This window comes from Agelaius tricolor, unplaced genomic scaffold (assembly GCF_023055355.1).
Source record: "Agelaius tricolor isolate 1412-34295 unplaced genomic scaffold, bAgeTri1.0.p SCAF_26, whole genome shotgun sequence".
Lineage (NCBI taxonomy): Eukaryota > Metazoa > Chordata > Aves > Passeriformes > Icteridae > Agelaius > Agelaius tricolor.
The window spans coordinates 2489303-2509772 of record NW_027269286.1 but is presented as its reverse complement, the minus strand read 5'-3'; the positions used below and the strand labels follow the sequence as shown (position 1 = coordinate 2509772).

The following is a 20470-nucleotide window of genomic DNA, read 5'->3' as shown; positions in this document are numbered from 1 at the left end:
TGAGAAAGGATTCTCTGGGGAACAATCAGCTTTGAATAACCCATCTGTGGCCAAGGTGATTACTGGCAGGAAGGAGGACTTGGGTGAAAAGAAGCTGGAGCCAGATCTTCAGAGATATTCTAGATAACAGATGCCCACAAAAACCAGCCCTATAATTAATGCAGCTATATATCAAACTCATAAATTACATATTAAAAAAACCCACCTCTCATATTTTATTAAAATAACAAGCAACAGCCTTGTCCTTTTAGAGGGTTGCCCTCTGCTGCTGCAGCCTTCAGAAATGGCTTAGTCTGAAATGCTGTGCTTAATTTGATTGTCAAAATATTTTGTGAAAAATATTCTTACTTGGGAGACAATTTTAAAGCTTGGGAACTGAAATGCTTCTGCTGTGGTTTTGAGGTTATCCAGATCAACAGGGCTCAGCCTGTACTGATGGACAGTGTGAAGAAGAGTGTGGTGAACTATTCTACACAGTTTGGAGACCTCACCTGGAGTTTTGTTTATTTATTATGCTGGTGTTTGAGATCTGAACAGCAGCTGAGCCCCAAAACAGCAGAGGAGCAGCATGCAATCTGCCTTCTGGTTTTATGGCATCATAGGCTGGAAAAGACCACTTAGAATTGAGTCCAACCATTAACCCAGCACTGCCAAGTCCACTGCTAAACCACATCCTTAAGTGCCACAACTATGTGTGCTTTAAATGCCACCAGGGAGGGGGACCCTACCACTTCTCTGGGTAGCCTGTAGCAGTGTTTGGCAACTCTTTCGGTGAAATAAGTTTTTCCTCATATTTAATCTAAACCCTGTCACACCTTGAGGCCTTTTATTCTTATACTGTTGCTTGTTTCTTGATAGAAGAGACCAATCCTCACTTTGCTGCAACATCCTTTTCCTTTGAAGCAGGTGTAGAGAGGGTTGAGATCTCCCCTGAGCCTCATTTTCTTAAGGCTGTACCTCAGCTGCTGCTCACAGGACTCACTTCATCCTCCTGGATTTTTTGTGGGTGTTTTAATCTCTAGTGATGGATTCATAGAAATTATTTCCAGCTTGTATTTTGTGGGGCCTAAGACCAGCTGGGCCAAGTGCACCCCAGACAGAGGACAGCCACGGAATACCATCCAGCTACATCAGAGATACAAGACGTGTTTGGGAACATCCTCTCCTCACCAGGGTAACCAACTCCCAGAAGACTCTCATACAGGGGATTTCTCCTTCTCTCATCCTGCCTCCCTCTTCAGCATCTTGCACGAGCCCTGCAGTTTCAAGGTTTGCTGCTGTCTCATCTATGAGTGGATCAGAGCTTCCCTCTAAGGGGATGGATCCCCAGACAGAGAGACCCAAGAAAATGAACACAGAACATCTAATTGGTAGGTCTTGTTTTGTGTGTGTGAGAGTGGGTTTTTTCTCAAAAATATTAAAAAGGAGCAGAATTAATCAAACAAAAAGGTACATTTGATGTACATTTGATGTACAACTTAGACTGGAGATGAAAACTCAGAATGTGCCACTGTAAGTGACAGAGCAAGGTGCCTCATGCTGCCCTGCCAGGATGCATCAGCATCTACCTTCTGCCAACATGACCTCATGCATAAAAAAAACTGATTCAGCTATTGATATGCTTCTGTATGGAGAGATGGACTGGAGAGAGGAAAATAGGATCTAGTTAGGGAAGACAGAAGAATTTTTCAGCCCTTAGGAGAAAGCAGAAAGGTTAAAGTAGAAAGCGTGGTGGTTAAAGAGACTGAATCTACTCCATCTTTTTCTTGCTGTAGGAGGCCTGGGAGATTTTTGCCCACACTGAGTTTTTCATTTGCTTTCCAAGTGTTAAACCCACATATAGAGTTTGTTTACCAAGTCTGTTTGTCATGTACCCTAATGAGTCCATTGAGTAAAAATGAAATGAATCTTATTCCATCACCTTGAAGTTTTTCCACAACTGCTGAGTGACGAGCTCTCACATTTTGTGGTGCATTGCAGCTCCTGATTTGCTCTGGACTAAAGAGTCAAGTGAGGTTTTTGGTGGTTATGAGTATTATAATCCATATGCAGGGATGGCAAACCCAGGTCAATGATACATGGGATTGTGACTGGTTCTTAACTATTGTTTTTTTCTAGAGTCTTTAATTTGTTGTGTGGTTAAATGGTTTGAAACTTTGGGGTATTCAGAGAAGATCTGTGGTGGCTTGGCGGGAGCTAGGAGTTTTATTCAAATACATAATTTTGTGTTCTCCTTTTCTAAATGTAACCTACATTATTAGCTGGCATCAGGATCTCTAGGACAGTTCTTGTGGAGAAGGATTCAATTGTACTTTGTCAAGTTTTGGCTGCATGCTTTTTGCCCATGGTGGTTAGGGGTGATATCTTGATCCCTAACTCTTCTCAGCTGGTTGAGTATCAATCTGCTGAGTGCTGGCATTTCTTCCCATCCATTCCCCTGTCTGTGGATTGTGCCATTCTCACCAGGCATCTTCACAGTGGGCTCAGGTGGATGATGGTAGATGATGCTACAAGCCAAAATTGCTTTTGAGGAGGTTATTCATAATCAAATTTGTCACTGGAGAAAAATATCTTCAGATATTTTCTGTAAGCTGGTCATTTATGTGAAATTAGGAGAGCGTTGAACGTTGAGAACGTTGAGTTCTCCTGAACAAAACAGCCCTTCATGATTAATTTGCTCAGATTTCAGATTAAGAATTATGAATGATGCCTATTCTGTGACTTTCCTTATCTCTTTCCACTGATTAAACACACCTGACTGTTGGTATTTTTTGTACCAGTTGTAGCCTGCCACACCACTAGTGTAATGTAATGTGAGGAGAACAGATAACAGTTAAAGGGTTAAAGATTTTCACACTAAATTCTAATAATCCTGTTTTTATACACATGGCCTTAAGGTTTGCACAGTAATTTGCTTAAGGAAGCTCCTCAAATCAGTTTTGCCACTGATTGCAAAGTGCCTGATGATACCTCATAGAACAACCAGGGATTTAAAATTGCTGTTTTTTTGGGAAGAGTGAGGAGGAAAGCTGGGCTCCCGGTGCACCAGTTCTGCGCCCAGCTCTCAGGGACACCTGAACCAGGGCCCTTCTGAATGCAAATGTGTTCACTTGAGAGTAATTCAGTCTGCATCAGGGGCCTCACAAGCAGAACGGGCCAAGCTGTGAGCAGCCAAGGGTGAGATGTCCCATGTCCCACCCAGGAGTGGAGCCACCCCTGCAGCAGGCACAGCCCAGCCATGCGCAGGGACCCAGGAGGGGCAGGGGCTTCAGGAGGGCTGTGCTGTGTGTCCTCCTGCCCCGGGGCTGCTGGGGATGTTCTGACAAACCTGTCAGTCCTGCTCTGCCAGCTCCTGCCTTACAGACCAGGGAGCCTCCTGCTGTTTCAGGGTCCTGACAAGCTGTTCTTTTCTTACAAAGTATAAATTGAATCGTCTCCTATTTCTCATTTCTGTCTGCATGTGAGTTTTATTTGGTATTAGAAATTTCCAGTCCCGCCCTACACCTTTGAAATAACTTACTTTATTACTGCCTTCCCTTCAAGCACTAAAACAATGAAATTCGTTTTATATTTGTTTTATTTCATTAGAATGAAATTTTGGGATGAGATGAGCCGAACATACCAATATAACTGCTTAAAATGCATGGGCATGCATTTTGACAAGAACTAATTTTGAAGTTTATGGTCCAGTGCATAGACTGGTCCATGAATATTCCTCAAAATGTCCATCTAAAGAAAACAGGATTTCCCCTCATTTACCTTGCTACTTGTTTCACACGAGCTAAACCCTTTGCCCCACCCAACAGTTTCATACTCATGGTTTCACCCATTCATTTATTTCTCCTTCACAGCCCCCAGCTTTGGTAATATCTTTAATTTTCCTTTTTTTTTTCCTGTTGCAAAAAAGTATTTTCTGAGTCTTTTCTAATTTTCTGTGCTGATGGGCCATAAAACTGAATGTTTAGTTAGGTGTTTTATGGCTCTTTTGGAAAGAGGAAGAGGGAGTGAGTTTCTGTGGAATTTGTGGTCCCATATAATTGCAGCTGGGCTAGATGTACATCCCTGGGATGACTTCTCAAATTTTTCATTCATTGCTCTTCTTCCTTATATTTTTTATAGCTGACAGGCAGGGAGGAATTGGTGTCTGTGGCTGGATCCTGGTTTCACTTTCATTCCTCCTGGTGCTTATTACCTTTCCTATTTCCATCTGGGCATGTATCAAGGTAAGCTAGCAGGATTTGAGGCACATGAAGAATGCTCTATTATCATTGCTGTTACTTTTTTACTGATTTAGTTAAGACAAGGCACCTCACATTCACATTTTGGGAATCATAAGGGTTTGTAGCAAAGATGTGCTCTGGAAATGAGATCCACACAGGTTCTTTCACAAATGTTCTGTGTTGCCACAACTTCCTCACTTAATTTTTTCCAGTCTCAACATTCATCATCAGTTAAACTTCCAGTTAAACATCAGTTGGATGCCAGGCCTTCAGTAGTCGTGATGCACTAAGTGAAGTGGTTTAGATTAGATTCTCTGAGGTGAGAGCCCCTTTGCCTACAACTCCTCTGAGTGTGCTGCTGATGTTGAGAGAGCTCTGGGGTGTCCTTTTTAGACCACTGTTAATTCTTTCATATGTGATCTGTTTTATTTCCATGGGCAGGAGCTGAGTTCTTCCAGCAAATCGTGAGTCAAGTAGAAGATGAAGAAAGTGATTTGCAGCTTTGTTGCTTCCTATATTATTTGTAACTTTCTTCACATTTAATATGGGTGCTAAAGATTAAAGGACCAGTGAATGAAAATAGAATTAGTTGTAAAATTCTAAATTTCAAGTATTTTCCCAGGTTGTCAGAGAATATGAACGTGCTGTTGTATTTCGTCTGGGCCACATCCTGTCTAAGAAAGCAAAGGGACCAGGTGAGTGCATGCAGTTTTTCTCAGTTAAAGTCCTCTGGGTTTGTTTATGTTATTACAATGCACTCAGACCACATAGAGAATGGCAGAGGTTCCATGAAATCCTTCTTCATAGCATAGAGGGGAATGAGAAGGTCCCCTCTGCTGCAGTTCCTTTACCTGCAGACTGTTTATTTTTCTCAAGAGATGATAAAGCCACCCTCCTGTCATAGCACAGAAGTTTGAGAACCTCAATACCAGGTGTGACTTTGCTGCTGAGCAATTTGGACAACAGAAGGATGAGTTCATGCTGCACACGCTGTCAGGAGACTGCAGGGAGGTTGAAATGCAGTATACTCAGGTCTGCCATGGTCTTTTTTGAGTGACTGTGGCCTCTTTCCCTGCACCTCACTTCCAACACAGCTTGTTGCTGCCAGCTCCTTAGCTGTCCTCTGCCCTGAAAATGGTAAATGTGTCAGGGCAGGGACACTCAGCAGCTACACCAAGGCTGTTCCCTAGGACCAGCTTACAAATCACAAACCAAACCCAGCCGCATGAGGAGTCTGCATTGGTGCAGTTACCACCTCTGGGCAATGAAAAGGGCCAACTGGAAATTGAAATAACAGGAAAAAGTCGTTTTCAGGTACTGTCCTTCCTCTTGAATAGCAGTCATGTGGTCCAAAGAGCAGCTAGGCCTCCTGTGTGGCTCTGTGCACCAAAGCAAGGTGCTGAGGTTACAATAGAAGATTGGAAGTTTTGCCCAGTCTCCCTCTCCAGTGAAGGGGAGTGGAGACTCCTTCACAGGATTTGTCACATCTTGGGACAGTGTTCCTCATGTGGTGCAGGAATCTGGACTTGGGTGATGTCTTTCCTGAGGACACATAATGAACCATATATGGCTTGTGATTTAAAAAGGGAAAATTAAGGGCATGGAAGGAATTTTTGTCAAAAGTCTCATGGTAGACTTCAGACAAGAGCTTCAAGGTGCCCACTTCCAGACAAGAGTCCTAGGTCATTAAGCTCTAATGAGTTCACATTATTTGCAGATATCTGGACTTCCCTCTGTTATTTGAAAATGCAAGACATCACTGTTGTCCTGTCTTGTAAGCAGAAAGGACAGCTGCAGTGATAAGCAGGGTGTTATTCTGAATTCTGTGGGTATTTCCATCTGTTTATCTGTAGGATACCTGGATCTGGACTTTAGTTTCAGAGGTGTTTCATCTAATAATTTTTATTTTTCAGGAATGATCCTTGTACTTCCATGTACAGATACGTTTATCAAGGTTGATCTGAGGACAGTTGCCTGTAAGATTCCTCCACAAGAGGTAACTTCTCTAGCAGCCATCTAAGACAGGAACAAAAGATGCAGCAGATTCATGGCACAATCAAAAGTAATGCATGTTTTGTAATTTTGCCACACTGAGCTACCACATGGAATTTAGTTACCACATGGAACTTAGCTTTTCAGCTGTATCTTCTGCATTTCAAGCTGCTTACAACACAACTTCTTGCCCAAAGAAATTATGGGTGTGCCATCCCTGGAAGTGTTCAAGGCCAGGATGGAGGGGGCTCTGAACAGCCTTGTCTAGGGAAAGGTGTCCCTGCCCATGGGAGGCAGGTTGGAACTGAGTGAGGTTTTGGGGTACCTTCCTACCCAAACCATTCTGTGATTCTCCTAAGGAAAATCTGCAGGTGCATCATTGCAGGTCAAGCTGGTGTTCAGAACTGTGATGTCAAAAATAAGGGAAGGGAGTTACAAGTGTGAATGTGAGACAGGGAGGACAAGACAGGAACAGTCTACAAAATTCCCAGTTGCAAATTAATGTCCTAATAAAATTGGATCCGACGTGTAGCTCACCATTCAAAAGAGCCATCTACATGTGTTTGGAAAGGCAAATTACCCAGGGGTAACAAATCCCATTAAATTAGCAGGAATTAGCAGACAACCTTCCACAATACTCAGGTCCAAGCAGGAATGGATGGAGGAAGCAAGATACATCCAAGTAGGATATATCTTCTGGCATTTTGTTGGCAAATTTTGACTGAAAAATTTAATCTGAAGGATGAGTTGTTGAGCAATCCTGTTCTGATCAAGTTTTGGTTCTGTGTAACCTCAGTCCCATGGCAGAGATATTCTTCTGCTTATGGACTTGACACTTCTGTCCCCTTCACTAAACAAAGAGCAGAGGGAGAAGAGGCAGCTCCAAGACCCTTTGGGCCCCCAGAATTTCCTACTGTGTTCCCCAGGAGATGTTTTTTGGGCTATTATCTTTTTGTAAACAGAAAGAGCCTTTTCTCAGAGAACGGGGTGCAGGGGTGTGGGGTGTGAAATGAAAAATGGCTCCTGCAAAATGTGAGGCCAGAAAGAAGATGGTTGCAGAGCTTGTAATGTATAAGGCTTAGCAGCTTTTGGCCAGGCTCCTGCAGCATTTGGCAGGGTTCTTGTGAAGCATCCCCTTGCAGGCAAAAGATGCTGATGAGGGAAAGTGATAGTGGAGCATCATCAGTTCTCCACTGAGGCCAGCTGCCTTCTGAGGCACAAGAAGCTTGTCTGGCAAAAAAATGACAACTCTTCTGTGAATGCTTAAATATTTCTTTCAGTTTCTTCTCATAATTTCTTGCACCTTTTGTTTTAATGTGTTTCTTACAAACACTGTTTAGGGGAAGTAGCACAGATCTTCCAAGCTGCATGAAATGTATAAGCTCATTAATGGGCCTTTCTACAAGAAAGGAAGAGGATAGCCATCATTTATTATTGCAAAAGAAATTAATTCAAATTATGACATTCACTTACAATTGAAGCAGTTATTTAGAGGATATGTAAAGCATTTTCCTCCAGTTTAAACTTTGTTGATGCTGGACAGCTCTCTTGAAGGAATTTTTTGGGGGAATGACAAAGAAATCAAAAGAAATTCTTAGTTTCTTTGAATTATCAATGCCTTTTACTCACTAAGGGTTAAAAAAAATTCCCTTACTAGGCAAAGGACGTGTTGTTGGATCTTTCTGTGACTGTGTGCATTTCTCAAATGCAGATTCTCACGAGGGATGCTGTTACTGCCCAGGTGGATGGGGTGGTGCACTACAGGATCCACAGCGCTGTCAGTGCAGTTGCCAATGTCACTGATGTCCACTCTGCCACCTTGCTTCTGGCACAGACAGCCCTGAGAAACGTTCTGGGTACACAGAGCTTGGCTCAGGTGCTGGCAGGTCGTGAGGAGATTGCGCACAGTATCCAGGTAAATCTGGAACTCAAAATTCATAAGCATGGAGACATCTTCTGGGGAGTAGCAAATTAGAAATAATATCTCTTTTTTTCTTCAACAAGGATAACAAAATCTCCCTTTATGGTTTTTTTTTTGTTTTTTTTTTTTAATTATACATCTCATTGCTTAGAGTCAGAAAGAGTTGTTCTAAAGGTATTTCCCCAGCCTCTTGCAGCAGAGTTATCTCTATCAAAAAGCAATTAAAATTCTGAAATTATCCAGTGATTTAAAAAAATCAGCTTAGCCCTTGCACAGAGGCAGCTGCAAACATGGAGAAAGATATGCTCAGGGGAAGCTCTGTCTTGAGTAGACCCTTGATTGAGGCAAGACTTGTATCTCCTGTCATTAAAACTAAGAGCACAAAATTGAGTTGCTTTTAAATGCCATCTGGTTTCTTTTTTTGATTTGGCAGCCAGGGAGAGAGCAGAGGAAAAATCCAATACCCAATTTACTAATTTCAGTCAGAGACAAGGCATAGTCAGACCAAAGAGAGACTGTACCCTCTGCAGCCGGGAGAGTGACCATGAAGAGACAGAGTCATGGTGGTGGTGTGGATTGCAGGAGTGCCCAGGAGCCAGAGCCCAGATGAGTTTGCCAGTGCTGCAGGGCTGTCTTGTGTCTTATCCATAGTGTGCTTTTACCGTGTTGTGCTGTTTAAGGAACTTGCTGTAGTGTTTCTTTGTAAAAGGGAGAAGTTTAGTAAGTGCCCACCTAAGGAAAGGATGGGGATCATAATTTAGGAGGCACACCAGAGACACTGGTGTTGCCCAGCAGGTGTTTCCTGAGGCTGTGGTACCCACTGTGCACACACCATGCTGGGTGCTGGTGCCCCTGGAGCATCCCTCTTTCTGCTGGGTGGTTTGCCCTGTCCTTCTGTCCAAGCAGGGTACATCACGTGGCTTTCCCTCTGCCAGCACTGTGCTCTTCCTGGTGTGTTGTTTGTCCCCAAGGCTACCCTCAACAGTGCCACGGAGCAGTGGGGAGTCAAAGTGGCTCGTGTGGAGATCAGAGACATCCGGATCCCCGTGGCCATGCAGAGGGCAATGGCAGCTGAAGCAGAGGCTGCTCAAGAGAAAAAAGCTAAGGTGAGACCCATGACAGGTGACACCCACCTCCAGGCTTTCATTTTCATGTCAGAGAACCACAGAATTGTTTAGGATGGACAAGACCTCTCAGATCACCAAATCCAACCCTTAAACCCAGCATTGCTGAATCCACCACTAAACTATGTCCCTAAGCACCACATCTACATACCCTTTAAATGACCCCAGGGTTAGTGACTCCACCACCTCCCTGGGCATCCTCTTCCAATGCTTGACAACCTAATTTTTTTCCTAATATCCAATAAGAACCTCCCTTTAGCAACTTAAAGGCCATTTCATCTTGTCCTCTATTTCCAGGTATCCAAGCTAGTTGGTTTTATCCTCATTATAAAGCTGGATTTTCACCACTATGGGCAGCATTTCCATGCCATTTCCATTTCTGTTCCTTTGCAGGTTGTGGCAGCTGAAGGAGAAATGAATTCTTCCAAAGCTCTCCAGAGGGCCTCCATGGTGCTGTCTGAGTCTCCAGCAGCTCTGCCACTGCGTTACCTGCAAACATTAACAGCTGTGGCAGCACAGAATAATTCCACCATTGTCTTTCCTCTCCCTATGAATATGTTTGGGAGTTTAGGGCAGAAACGTACAGGGGGATAGAGACTGTTCTATGCTAGCTCCTAGGCCAGAGATATTTAAAGGTTTTCCTAGGAAGCAAACTGGCAGAGTTAAAGTAGAAGCATGTTTGGATCCTCTGCCCACAAAATAAGTTTAATAGTCACACAGAGCTCCCACATTGAGACTGCATTTGCAAAGTTCAGACACTAAGCAGTTCCAGCTTAGACTCACCTGCAAGTAAAATGGAAGAAAATATGTAAAATGTAATGTAAGTTAGGTCTGATAAAAAGTTTTAAAGATTCTTTCACCACAGAGTCTTGAGTGTTGCAATTATTTGGTGATTTGTTTGCCAGGCAAGATCCTCTGAGCTGTTGATATACTCCACTCAGCAGAAGGGTCAGACATTGGTTTTTAAGTCAAGCCTTGTCGAGTGGAAAGGAAGAATTTGGCTCCTAACCTTAGAGGTATTCTTTCATAAAGGTTGGCAGAATTACTGGATAATGGGTATGTCAGTGCAGCAGCCTATTCTTTATCTTATATTAATAGAAATTAGTACTTGCTTTACTGACCTCAGCTGTATTTTGCCATATCACTGACATTTATATAAGCTGTGTAATAAAGAGAATGTATGACCAGGTATTATAATCGCATTTCATAAATGTGAAAGCTGGGGTGAACCTCGAGGTCATCTGTCAGTTTAAGTGTCTGTCTTATGCCTTCAGTAGGTTTCCTATCTTCCTTTACATATGTGATGAAGCAGTCATTGGGGTTTTCCTGAAATGAGCCTTCCCTACCCTCCATCCATGCAATGCTTGGCAGCTGAGAGGAAGATGCTGGTGATATCCAGGTCCAGCTGATGCTAAGTTTGAGTTTGCAGCCTTCAAAGACAGCTGTTCAGTTCTGAGTTCAGGCACAAAGCAATGAACTGTCTTCTGTGAATCTGAAATTTCTGGTGATGGAGCTGTTTCGGTAGGTGCTGGTGCAGTGTAATGTCTTGGCCACATGAGCATCACTGTTGCCCTTTCTATCAGTAGCATCATTTGACTCCAAATTAACCACCTCATCATGGATCTACTAATTATCATATCATTGACACAGGCACTTCTTATTTTTACTGCAGTGTAGCACAAGCAGTCCAGGTGGCAAATATTTGTATTCAGTAGCTGCTGGCACAGATAGTGGTATGAGCATCTGAGGATGGTGACCAACACAGTTTTCTCTGCTTCAGACATGACTGCCAAATGGCATTTTGCTGGCAAGCTAAAGAAGCAAAACCTGTGGCTGAAAGTCATCTGCTTATTAGCGTTACCAAAACATTTTCCACAGACTTTTTCTTATTCCAAGAAAAGAGCAGTTTTGAATTAAATTCAAGAAAAACTTGAAAGACATGTGGCTAGAGAGTGCAATTAAAAGCAATTCTGTGCCCTCAGTGAGCTACCAGCCTAACAAGCCAGTGGAAGACTCCCTGTGGAAGAGTCCAGCACAGGGCAGGCGCAGTGTACCACTCCTAGTTCCAGCTTTAAAAGTGTATGGAATCCAGACATGGGGTCAGCAGGACTCACAATTACAGCCAGAAACCAGCTGATGTGTTGAAGCATGAGTTGGTATCTCTTTCAGTTTGTTACAGCAGTGTAACACAGGTAAGCCCATGAACACCCAGTTTTCTTTTTGACCCGTGAAAATGTCTTGGTCTTTTTTAAAATATTTTTTTCCTTGCCGCGGATTGCAGGCATTATTCAGGCAATGCACAGTGTGTTTTTCTTTTGACTCTCTGCAGGATAATTGCACTGTTGTAGAATAGCTCAAGAGGACACTAATTCCTGCTCTCTCTTCCCCAGTGCCAGGTACAATAAGCACAGTAATTAGGAGAGGAACTGCATTTTTATTGTATTACCCACACACCCACCCACAAGAAGATGTTTCACACCCCAATCAGTGAAACAGCAATGGAAGCAGCCCTGCCATGTTTCAGGTACCACTGGGATGCACAGGCTTTGCAGGAAGAATTCTGGCAGAAGGTGAGCTGCAGTCCCAGAGAGATGTGAGGGTCAGAGCCGTTGTTCAGACATGGCACAGGCTGTCAGAGGTGCTCAGGAAGTCCTGCAGGTGAGCACAGCTCTGCCGGCGCAGAGTGCTGCGGCACTCACTGCCCTCCGGGATTTTCTCCACCCAGGCTTGTGCATCAAGTAAGTATTGCATCCTGAGGGAAAATGGGACAGGTAAAGAAGGTTAGTCATTATTCCTGACATGGAGCAATGAGACAGTGTAATACCTGATCTACTCATCCCTCCAGAGAGGCATCTCTGAAATCAAGAGTTATACTAGCCAAGAAACTTGCCTTCACCAGCAGGTTAACTGAGCTTCGAACAAAGTCTGGGATGTGTCAGTGCCAAGCTGGGACAGACCTGGCTGTACTTGTGTTTTGAGTATGTCAGGTAAGCTTGGGCTGAGTTGCTGTTAGTTTCCAGAATGACACAAAAGGCCCAAGTGCCCACCAGTGGGACAGAGAGGGGAAGTTTAGTTCCAACAGAGTATATGAGAAGCTGTGTAACTTCCAGTATTCCATGCCTGAACTGGAGAAGATGTTGGAATTTAAACCTCTGCTAGGACACCCCAGTCTCTATCAGGCTTCTTTTGAAGCAGGTCACTGACCTAGATGGGAATGGGACTTTTTAAGGTTTGGAAGTGGTGCTCACAGCTTGATGGAGATCTCCTTCCTAGAAGCTTTCAGAGTCATTACCTTTGTCCAGTTCTGTGCAGGGAAATGAAACATTTATGATGTCTTCCTTCCTGAATACTTGATAGTGTCATACTAAATTCCCACTCAGATAAATTCCCTTTTTTAAAATTAAAGTGTGACAGTGAGAAGTGACAAGAATATGCTACCTACATGCATGGTGTAACAGCAACCTTGGGAGCTGCTCTTAGTCATGGTCCCACACATTTCTTCCGCAAACACAGGAGCTGTTTAAGCCATCCGCAGTAGATGGACTGGGTAGCTTTTCCCATTGTCCTTTTCTAGCTGTGAGTTTTTAACCCAGGGGAACCAGGGCCAGATTTGATCCTGAGAAGTCTGGGAACTGAGCCAATAGATTTGGGTGGCTCAGCTCTTCCCCAGAGCTCTGCTTTTGCCTATGGGGTGGAACGCTTTGCATTTTAGTAAATCCAGCAGAATCATCCCCTGAGAAATTTGATGCTGCCTTTACTTTCTGGAGGTATTCTAACAGATTGAGTATCCTCTGGGTTTATGATAGCAGCTGCTGCTGCCCAGAGACCATTTTGCACTCACTTGTTGTTGCAATCCACTGTTTGCCCATCTCTCCCCATGAGGAGGTAGCGTTTGCCAGGGACAATGTTTAACTGGCACATGGAGCGTGATAGGAACTGTCGGTGCTCACCCACTTGGATGCTTTCATCTGCAGCTGTGAGAAAAGAAGAGAAAACCCCATGAACGTTTCTAACAGAGTGAAGAACTGTAGGCCACAGGACACAACCCCCTGTGGTCATTTGCACCACTGCTAAGCCAAGGTGATATTCCACTTTGGAATTGGGCTTGTCAAGTGTCACAGACATATTTTCTGAAAAATCCTTTTGTTAGAATCTTTTCTCCTGAGAAGCTTCAGCTTCTCCATGTTTTGCTGCTTTAGAATGTGATTTGGAGAATTGTTTACCCAGCATGTGAAATTGTTTTTACTTGATGACCAATGACAGCCACCTGTGTCAAAGCTGTGAGCAGTCACAAGATTTTATTATTATTCCATGCCTTTCCTTTGCAAGCCTTCTGATTAAATCCTTTTCTCGCTATTCTTTTAGTATACTTTTAGTATATCATTTTCTTTTAATATAATATATATCATAAAATAATAAATCAGCCTTCTGAAACATGGAGTCAAGATTCTCATCTCTTCCCTCGTCCTGGGACCCCTGCGAACACCACCACAGTCGAGTGAATAAATGGCCCTGCTATGGTAGGATACATTTCCCTTAGTGTGACCTGATAGAAAGTAAGCCACTTTTGCCTTAGCTGGTTGTCTTGGTGTTTGCTGTAATTATTGAAGGAGATGTTTTCCTATAGACCTTAGGACCTTTCAGACGCTATGAAGTTAACTTCAGTCTCAGAGACTGAAGGAAAAGCCAAGGAAAATAGAACATGCTGTCTTCCATTTCAGAGTATTCAGGTTCAGGGTGCTCTTAAAAGCTAGCAAACTAAATTCAAACATTTTGAGGCTCAACAATGCAGCAGACAGTATTGAAATCGCACTCTCCTTGGTAGACCTGACCTGAATTTTGCTAATGCAGCCTTTATGCTCTTCCCTCTGAATCTGATACACAGGACAATCTCCTGGTGATTTCCATGTTAAAGTAGCTTAGAAGATTCTGGTCTGGATTCTGGCCCAGAAGTTTATTAATTGAGAATTGCACTGCCCACTACAGAAGTGGGGATCCAAGGCAGATAAGGTGGCTGCTCAGTTACTGCAATGACATGAGAGCTGAAAAGATGCTTATTCATCTGAGCAGTCTCAGGTCATGAGGACACTATGTTGTTTAACTAGAACAACGGTTTTCAAAGTCCATTAAAAAAAAAAAGTAAATAGCAGCAATATTCTAATTTCTTACTCTCTTTCTAACTATAATTTAAAATTTCTTGTAAAAATTCAATATTAAACCAGTTTAAATTACATGTAGATGACACTATGGTCTTTTTATCAGTTAACAGAATCTTGTGCATCATCTGCTCTAATATAGAGTATTTTTATAAGTATGGAAAGACTAGTCATCAAAATCCTAAAAGTAGAACAAAACTGAGATAGAATATTCTAACATTAATTAGATTTCAGAGAATTTGGCAGAGACTGCTAATCTGTGAAACCTAGCTTTAAGAACCTTATCTACCACCTATTTAAAACTTCATCAATTTAATATATGTTACCTATACATCTGCATTTTTAGAGAGAATATAAATCCTGTAGATTTTCTCATATAACCCAAGACCTTTTTGCTGTTCTTGTGCTGCATATTGTCCTGAATTTTCATTTTGTTCATGGAATGCAGAGATGGGTCAGAACTACTTGAGAAAATGATGATGTTATGGCTCATTTGGCTTAAATTACCAAGGTGTTTCTCGGTTCATATGTTTCACAAATGGCCTAATACAATTCAGACAGTGGGATCATAAGCATTTGAGTCATTACCTTGAGTGGTTATTATGTAATTTCCAATTTTAAATCTCCAACTAAAAAGAATTTAAAATTTTATGTTTCAAAGCATCCAAGTGGAATTTAAGGTAAATATTTACTTAGAGTTTTAGAATCTGTAATGGGAAATAATGTTTAAAAAGGGCAGCAGGGGGGGAAGAAGAGGGAAAAGAAAGATTCTGTGCTACTTTTTTGGGCTATACTGTTCCCCTAAAGGACTCCTGGAGGGCTCATAGGACAGCACAAATATTAGCCATCCAAAGCCTATATACTAATTCTGTCAATAACCAAAGCAGTCTGAGAAGCACACACCTGCAATATTCTCTTTTGCTGACTCCCAAACACAAATAAGTGTTTCCATCTATCCTCTGAACAAACCCTTTACATCAAAGGCTGTTGAGGAAATAATGACAGGGTCCAGAGAATGAGATTTTACCCTACTAATTCTCATCTAAATTTATAATGGCAACAGAGGCCAACCTCACTCAGAAGAGCTGCAGAGAATACAAGAGATAGTAACACTAGTTCAGTCACAGGCTGATTTGGGTGCAACACCTAGCTTTTTCTTCATCCTCATATATCTTTGTGCCTCCTGCCAGCCTTTCCCAAACCTGCTGAAAGCTTTCTGATGCTCAGAAGCTGCATCTGACAGCACAAACCAAAAAGAATTATCAAGTATGTGGGAATACAAGACATCCTTTCCCTTCAACTTCACATTCAAAGGATATTTCTCTCAGCTACCAAAACCCAAAATCTTTTCACTCCTTTCCTGCAAATTGTGAGTACAAATGCATTTGGACCCAGAGCCCTAAAGCCCTTAAATGCTGTAGGTATTCTCAAGAGACTAATAAAACTTTCCATTGGGATACCATAATCTCCTACAGTCAGTTTTTTGACCACCAGGTACATTATCATTTCCTTCCATATGGAAAGCCCTGGGTATGTCCGATGCTTTCTTTGGATTCAGGAAGCATGGACCTTATTTTACTGAACATTGGGCACAGATCACAAGCTGTGTGCCATAAAGTACTGCGTGACATTACCAGGCCCCTGGACAAAGACTGATGGAGTGAGTTAATTATTCTGTTCCAGAGAGGGAAGATTTCAAAACCTTTGAAGTTCCTTTTTAAAGGCAATCTCTGGCTGCCAAAGTCAAAACTGGTGACCACATGACACCACAGGAACTGAAGTCTGGTGTGTCACCTGACAGCTTCCCCAGAAATTACTCTGAAGAGTATCAGTGCTCTCTGATGCTGCTGATTAAATTCACATGGGGCAGCTGGGATGGCAGGCTTGCAAAAGGACATTGTCTGAGAGCTGTGCAAACCTTTTCACTGCACCTACCAACAAAGAAGCCATTCTGTTTCTTTAGCACAGTTATTAAATTGAAGTTCCAGAAGTTTTCCTGTCTTTATTGACCTCAGGCAAGTAACTGTGGACAACTCTTATCCTGTTCCACAAGAGTTGCAATTGCTTAATAATTAGTTGAGTAATAGGCACTTCAAATCTTCATTTAGTATCAGAAGAGAGGTCAGTGGCTATGTCCACATGAGAAAAATTAAGGATCTGTCAACAGTCTATAAAATGAAGTAGTTGATGCAGAAGACATAATACCCCCACTATGCATGTGTTTGGAGGGGTTTATCTTAGACTAGCTCCAGTCTGTAACCATGGACTCAATGAATCTGGAACGAGTGTTCTTGTTTATTTTCATCTGAAAAGTTTGAAGCTTGTGTGCTCTGGGACTGCACAATGTGAACCAAGAAAACTACCCTGGGGCTTAACTGCACAGTGAGGCAGCTGCACCAAACAAGCCTTGCAGCAAATAAGCCTTCTTGAACGCCTACTGTGGAAATATATCTGACCTCTCTTTCCCATGGCAGAAGGCATCTGCATCGCTCATGCTGGCCAACATTTAGTCAACCTAGTTTTTCTACAGGTGAATGAAAGGAGTAAAACATTTTGATACTTACATGCTTTAAGGATCTTGTGGATTTTGGCCTCATAGTAATCAAAAACATTCTTCTTTGTACTGCTGAGGATCTCCACCTCGTACGCTGCAACAGACAACAACTCTGTGATGCCAGATGGCAACATGAAATTGCATCCAAAGACTGAGTAACAGATGTGCTTCTACCAAGTGTCTGAACAGAGGCCAGTGTACCATCTACTCACAAACCATGGAATTATTAATCAAGAGACTCTAGGTTTGTATTCCTTTGTATTTTTTCAAGGAATCTCTTCTGTGGTTAGGTTTTCACTCTTTCCTGTCCTCCTGTTAACATCTAACTTACCAATGGTGCACAATCAGTTTTCCTTCAGAAGTTTATGCAACTTTGTATCCAAAGAAGAGGCCAGAAAGGTGAACTAACAAAGGGAAAAATATTCATCTAGCTCTGCAGAAGGAGCTACTGAACTATGGCATGCCATGGAAACCCTATTCTTTTTTTACATACTGTAACATGAGTTACTGCACCATGGGTTTTTTCTAAACATAATAACATAATGTAACATAATGTAACATAATGTAACATAATGTCCACCCCTCCTGCCCCCAGCATCCTGCTGCATCTTTCCAAGACCTTTACTTCCCACATCTCTGCCCTGATGACTACAACTGCACATGCCTTCATTTATTTCTCCTTGGCCTCTTGGCCACATATGGAAACCCTACTCAATTCAGGAGAGGTCTGGGCACAGTTTAAGTTTGATAAGTTTATACTTATTAAAATGAATGATGCATGAAATCAACAGTTGTCTTTCATGCCTTACCGTAATCTGCAGTAGGTTGGTAGCAGACAAAACTAACACGTGTGGTTTGTGTTAATGATTTACTGAAAGTTGATTTTTGTTTTGGGCAGGGACCTGGAAGGAAGAGAATAAGTGATACATCTCTATAGGCATGGATATGTAGACAGATGTAGTTTACACATCCATTGTCACACAACAATACAACAGAGAATAAAATGGCAGAACAACTTCCTTAGTGGTGTGATAGAGGGTTTTTACATACACACACACACACACGTGTGTATATATATATATATATATATATATATATATACACATATATAGCATTTAGCTATCAAAAAATCCTGGATATCTGAGAAAAAAGTCAACTTGATACTGAACACCCTAGAGGATGAATGTGTCCTGTATTACACATTAGGATAATTCTAATGGTCCTTTCTGGGCTTAACAATTCCCATGTAAATTGTTCCTAGAAGTAACTAGCTCTCTTCTGTTAGACCAGCTCATGCAGCCATTCCTTACCTTCTGCGCACTGGCAGACGTCGGCGTGGCACAGCTTTGAAAGCATGGCACTGTGCTTGGGAGCACTGTAGAACACACTGCAGCTCCTGTCTGTGGGCAAGGAACAAAGCAGCCTGTATGGGACAGCTCAGGTAGAAAAGCCTGTACAGCACAAACTATGTTTGCAGCCCAGCTTTTCCCTGGTCCAGAGAAAGCAGAGCGCTGAGGGATCAGATGCACATCAGCAGTTCCCAAAGACCTACAGATTAGGCACCTGGAGTACAGTGTTGCATTTCAGCTGGGCAGCAGCTGGAGGTTATTTTTGTTCAGTTTGGGTAAATTTTGTTTGGGCATTTTGTTGTTGTTGGGGTTTTTTATTTGTTTGTATTTGTTTTTTTAAGTTGTACTTTTCCCTCCCTGCATCCCCCTTTTTTTTTTTTTGTTCCCTCTGGAAACCATCCACCTTAAAAGCCTCTTTAGACCATAGAACAACAGTGAACACTGCACTGTTTCAGAAGAAGAAGACAAGATCAACCAATAGTTAGTTAGTGGTTTAAACCCAGTGTAAACTGTCTTGGATCCATCTGTTAAGGCAAAGTAGAGATTTGTCCTAATTTTCAAACACTGTTTGCATAACTTTGGCAAATGGGGATGATTTGCATTTAACCTTTCTTTGAATGAAGAACAAGACTGCTTTCCCTGGCAAGCACACTACAAAAGTCAAACCTCCAACATGGTCTATCTTAGATGTATAAAGACACAGCCTGTCAAAACAAAATGTGAGTGAAATATGTTTAAAAGCATCATGAGAAGCAGGAACTCAGTAAATCTGATTTAAAAATTCATGAGTGTAAAAGTTCACATTTTCAGTCCCTTTGCAATACTAGGCCATTCCTGAGAAGATCTCTGTTTAGATTATCTGAAGTAACTGGAAGACAGTTATGCAAAGCTGTTTTTTTTTCCGTCACTAAACAAAATTACGTGGTTTCACACACTACATCAAAATCAACTTTCTATGGACTGGAGGGTTTTTTGAGACACTCTCTTTCAAGCAGTTATGTATCATTTTTCTGTGCCCTTACCAGGGTTGTAAAAATCATAAAGGATGGCATTTGCTGGCTGAACCAAGCCCATGGGATTGATTTGCTTTGCCCCAAATGATACACAATCTGGGTCTGGTCCACTTGGGAGCTGGAGGAAAAAGGAAGAACAGTTTTGATGAGAAAACTCTCTCTCCTCAGTCAATTCCTCAATATTTGTGTCTGTGCTACATGTGGAACACTTGTTCTGATGGCATAGATGAGTTAATACTGATATCTGCTTTGGCTGCAGAGGTGAAGCAATTCAAGTGGATGTTGGGTGGAGTCATTATCCAAAATATTGGGAAAAATACAGAGACTAGGGGTCCTGAGGTTTCCATTTGTTAATCACTATCTGGATTTTGGTCTTGACATGCAAGATGCCCATGCGGAATTTACAGGACCACCAGTTAACACTGTTGTTATCATGTATGAAAAACATTCCTTCTGGCTAGAGAGGGAGAGGATTTCTCTTTTTTCTTGGGCCAAAGACCAAAACTTGAATATTAACTACATCTCTTTGGACATAGAATGGTGGAAGATGAAGGTGTGTGTTTCCCTTCTGCCCTTCCTCTGTTCCTATCCTCCTGTCCTCTCCACTGAGCTGTTCAATAACAATAAATGACAAAAATTACAGAAAGGTAAAGGAGAGTCAAAAATGCAATTATTAGATTTTTTAAAAGTCTATATGCTATCTGAAATGGCAGGGATTAGAAAATCATTGGGTTTGTTTACCTCACCAAAGTAGAGCAAAACCTTCCCTTCCTTGTACTCAAAGTGCTGAATGTACCTGTCTGAAGCTGTCACCAACTGCAGGAAAACAAAGAAACAAACAAATCAGAACAAACCCCGAGCAGAACAGGAATATTTTTGCTGCCACCTTCCATATTCTAGTTTGCTTTGTTCAGCCCTCTTTCGTCCTCCCTAAAGGAGACTGTCCCTGAAACCACAAAACTGAGCAAACTTCCCTCAACCAAGCTGGCTCCAAAGCCCAAAACTCTGAAGCCACATTTTCAGAGCACTGTGCCCCATCTCCTTGTCACTTTGCCCTACCACCAAGCACCACTGAAAGACTATTTGCCTTCTGCTCTGCAAACACAGGATGCCCTGCCCTGGCATGTCACAGGACAGCAGG

At 42.2% G+C, this 20470-nt stretch overlaps 2 protein-coding genes across 5 annotated transcripts in view; one reads left to right on the top strand and one right to left on the bottom strand.

Moving 5' to 3' along the window:
* The first annotated feature begins 628 nt into the window (after positions 1-628).
* Positions 629-10448, top strand: STOML3 (stomatin like 3). The gene is made up of 7 exons (XM_071448367.1): positions 629-1370; positions 4120-4223; positions 4843-4915; positions 6134-6216; positions 7924-8127; positions 9105-9239; positions 9651-10448. Exons 1-7 carry the CDS (start codon positions 1289-1291, stop codon positions 9849-9851), a joined length of 882 nt encoding a protein of 293 aa, XP_071304468.1. The 5' UTR covers positions 629-1288; the 3' UTR covers positions 9852-10448.
* A 1223-nt stretch (positions 10449-11671) lies between these two features.
* Positions 11672-20470, bottom strand: part of LOC139600286 (complement C4-A-like) — a 53009-nt gene continuing 44210 nt past the window's right edge. For all 4 annotated transcript variants that reach the window (XM_071448363.1, XM_071448364.1, XM_071448366.1 and 1 more), the window contains 7 exons: positions 20071-20145; positions 19339-19447; positions 18278-18367; positions 17777-17869; positions 16978-17061; positions 13099-13231; positions 11672-12009 (listed from right to left, as the gene is read on the bottom strand). In XM_071448363.1, the coding sequence (XP_071304464.1) occupies positions 11871-12009; positions 13099-13231; positions 16978-17061; positions 17777-17869; positions 18278-18367; positions 19339-19447; positions 20071-20145 (723 nt within the window). In that variant the 3' untranslated portion in view covers positions 11672-11870. The remainder of the gene's footprint in view (positions 12010-13098; positions 13232-16977; positions 17062-17776; positions 17870-18277; positions 18368-19338; positions 19448-20070; positions 20146-20470) is intronic.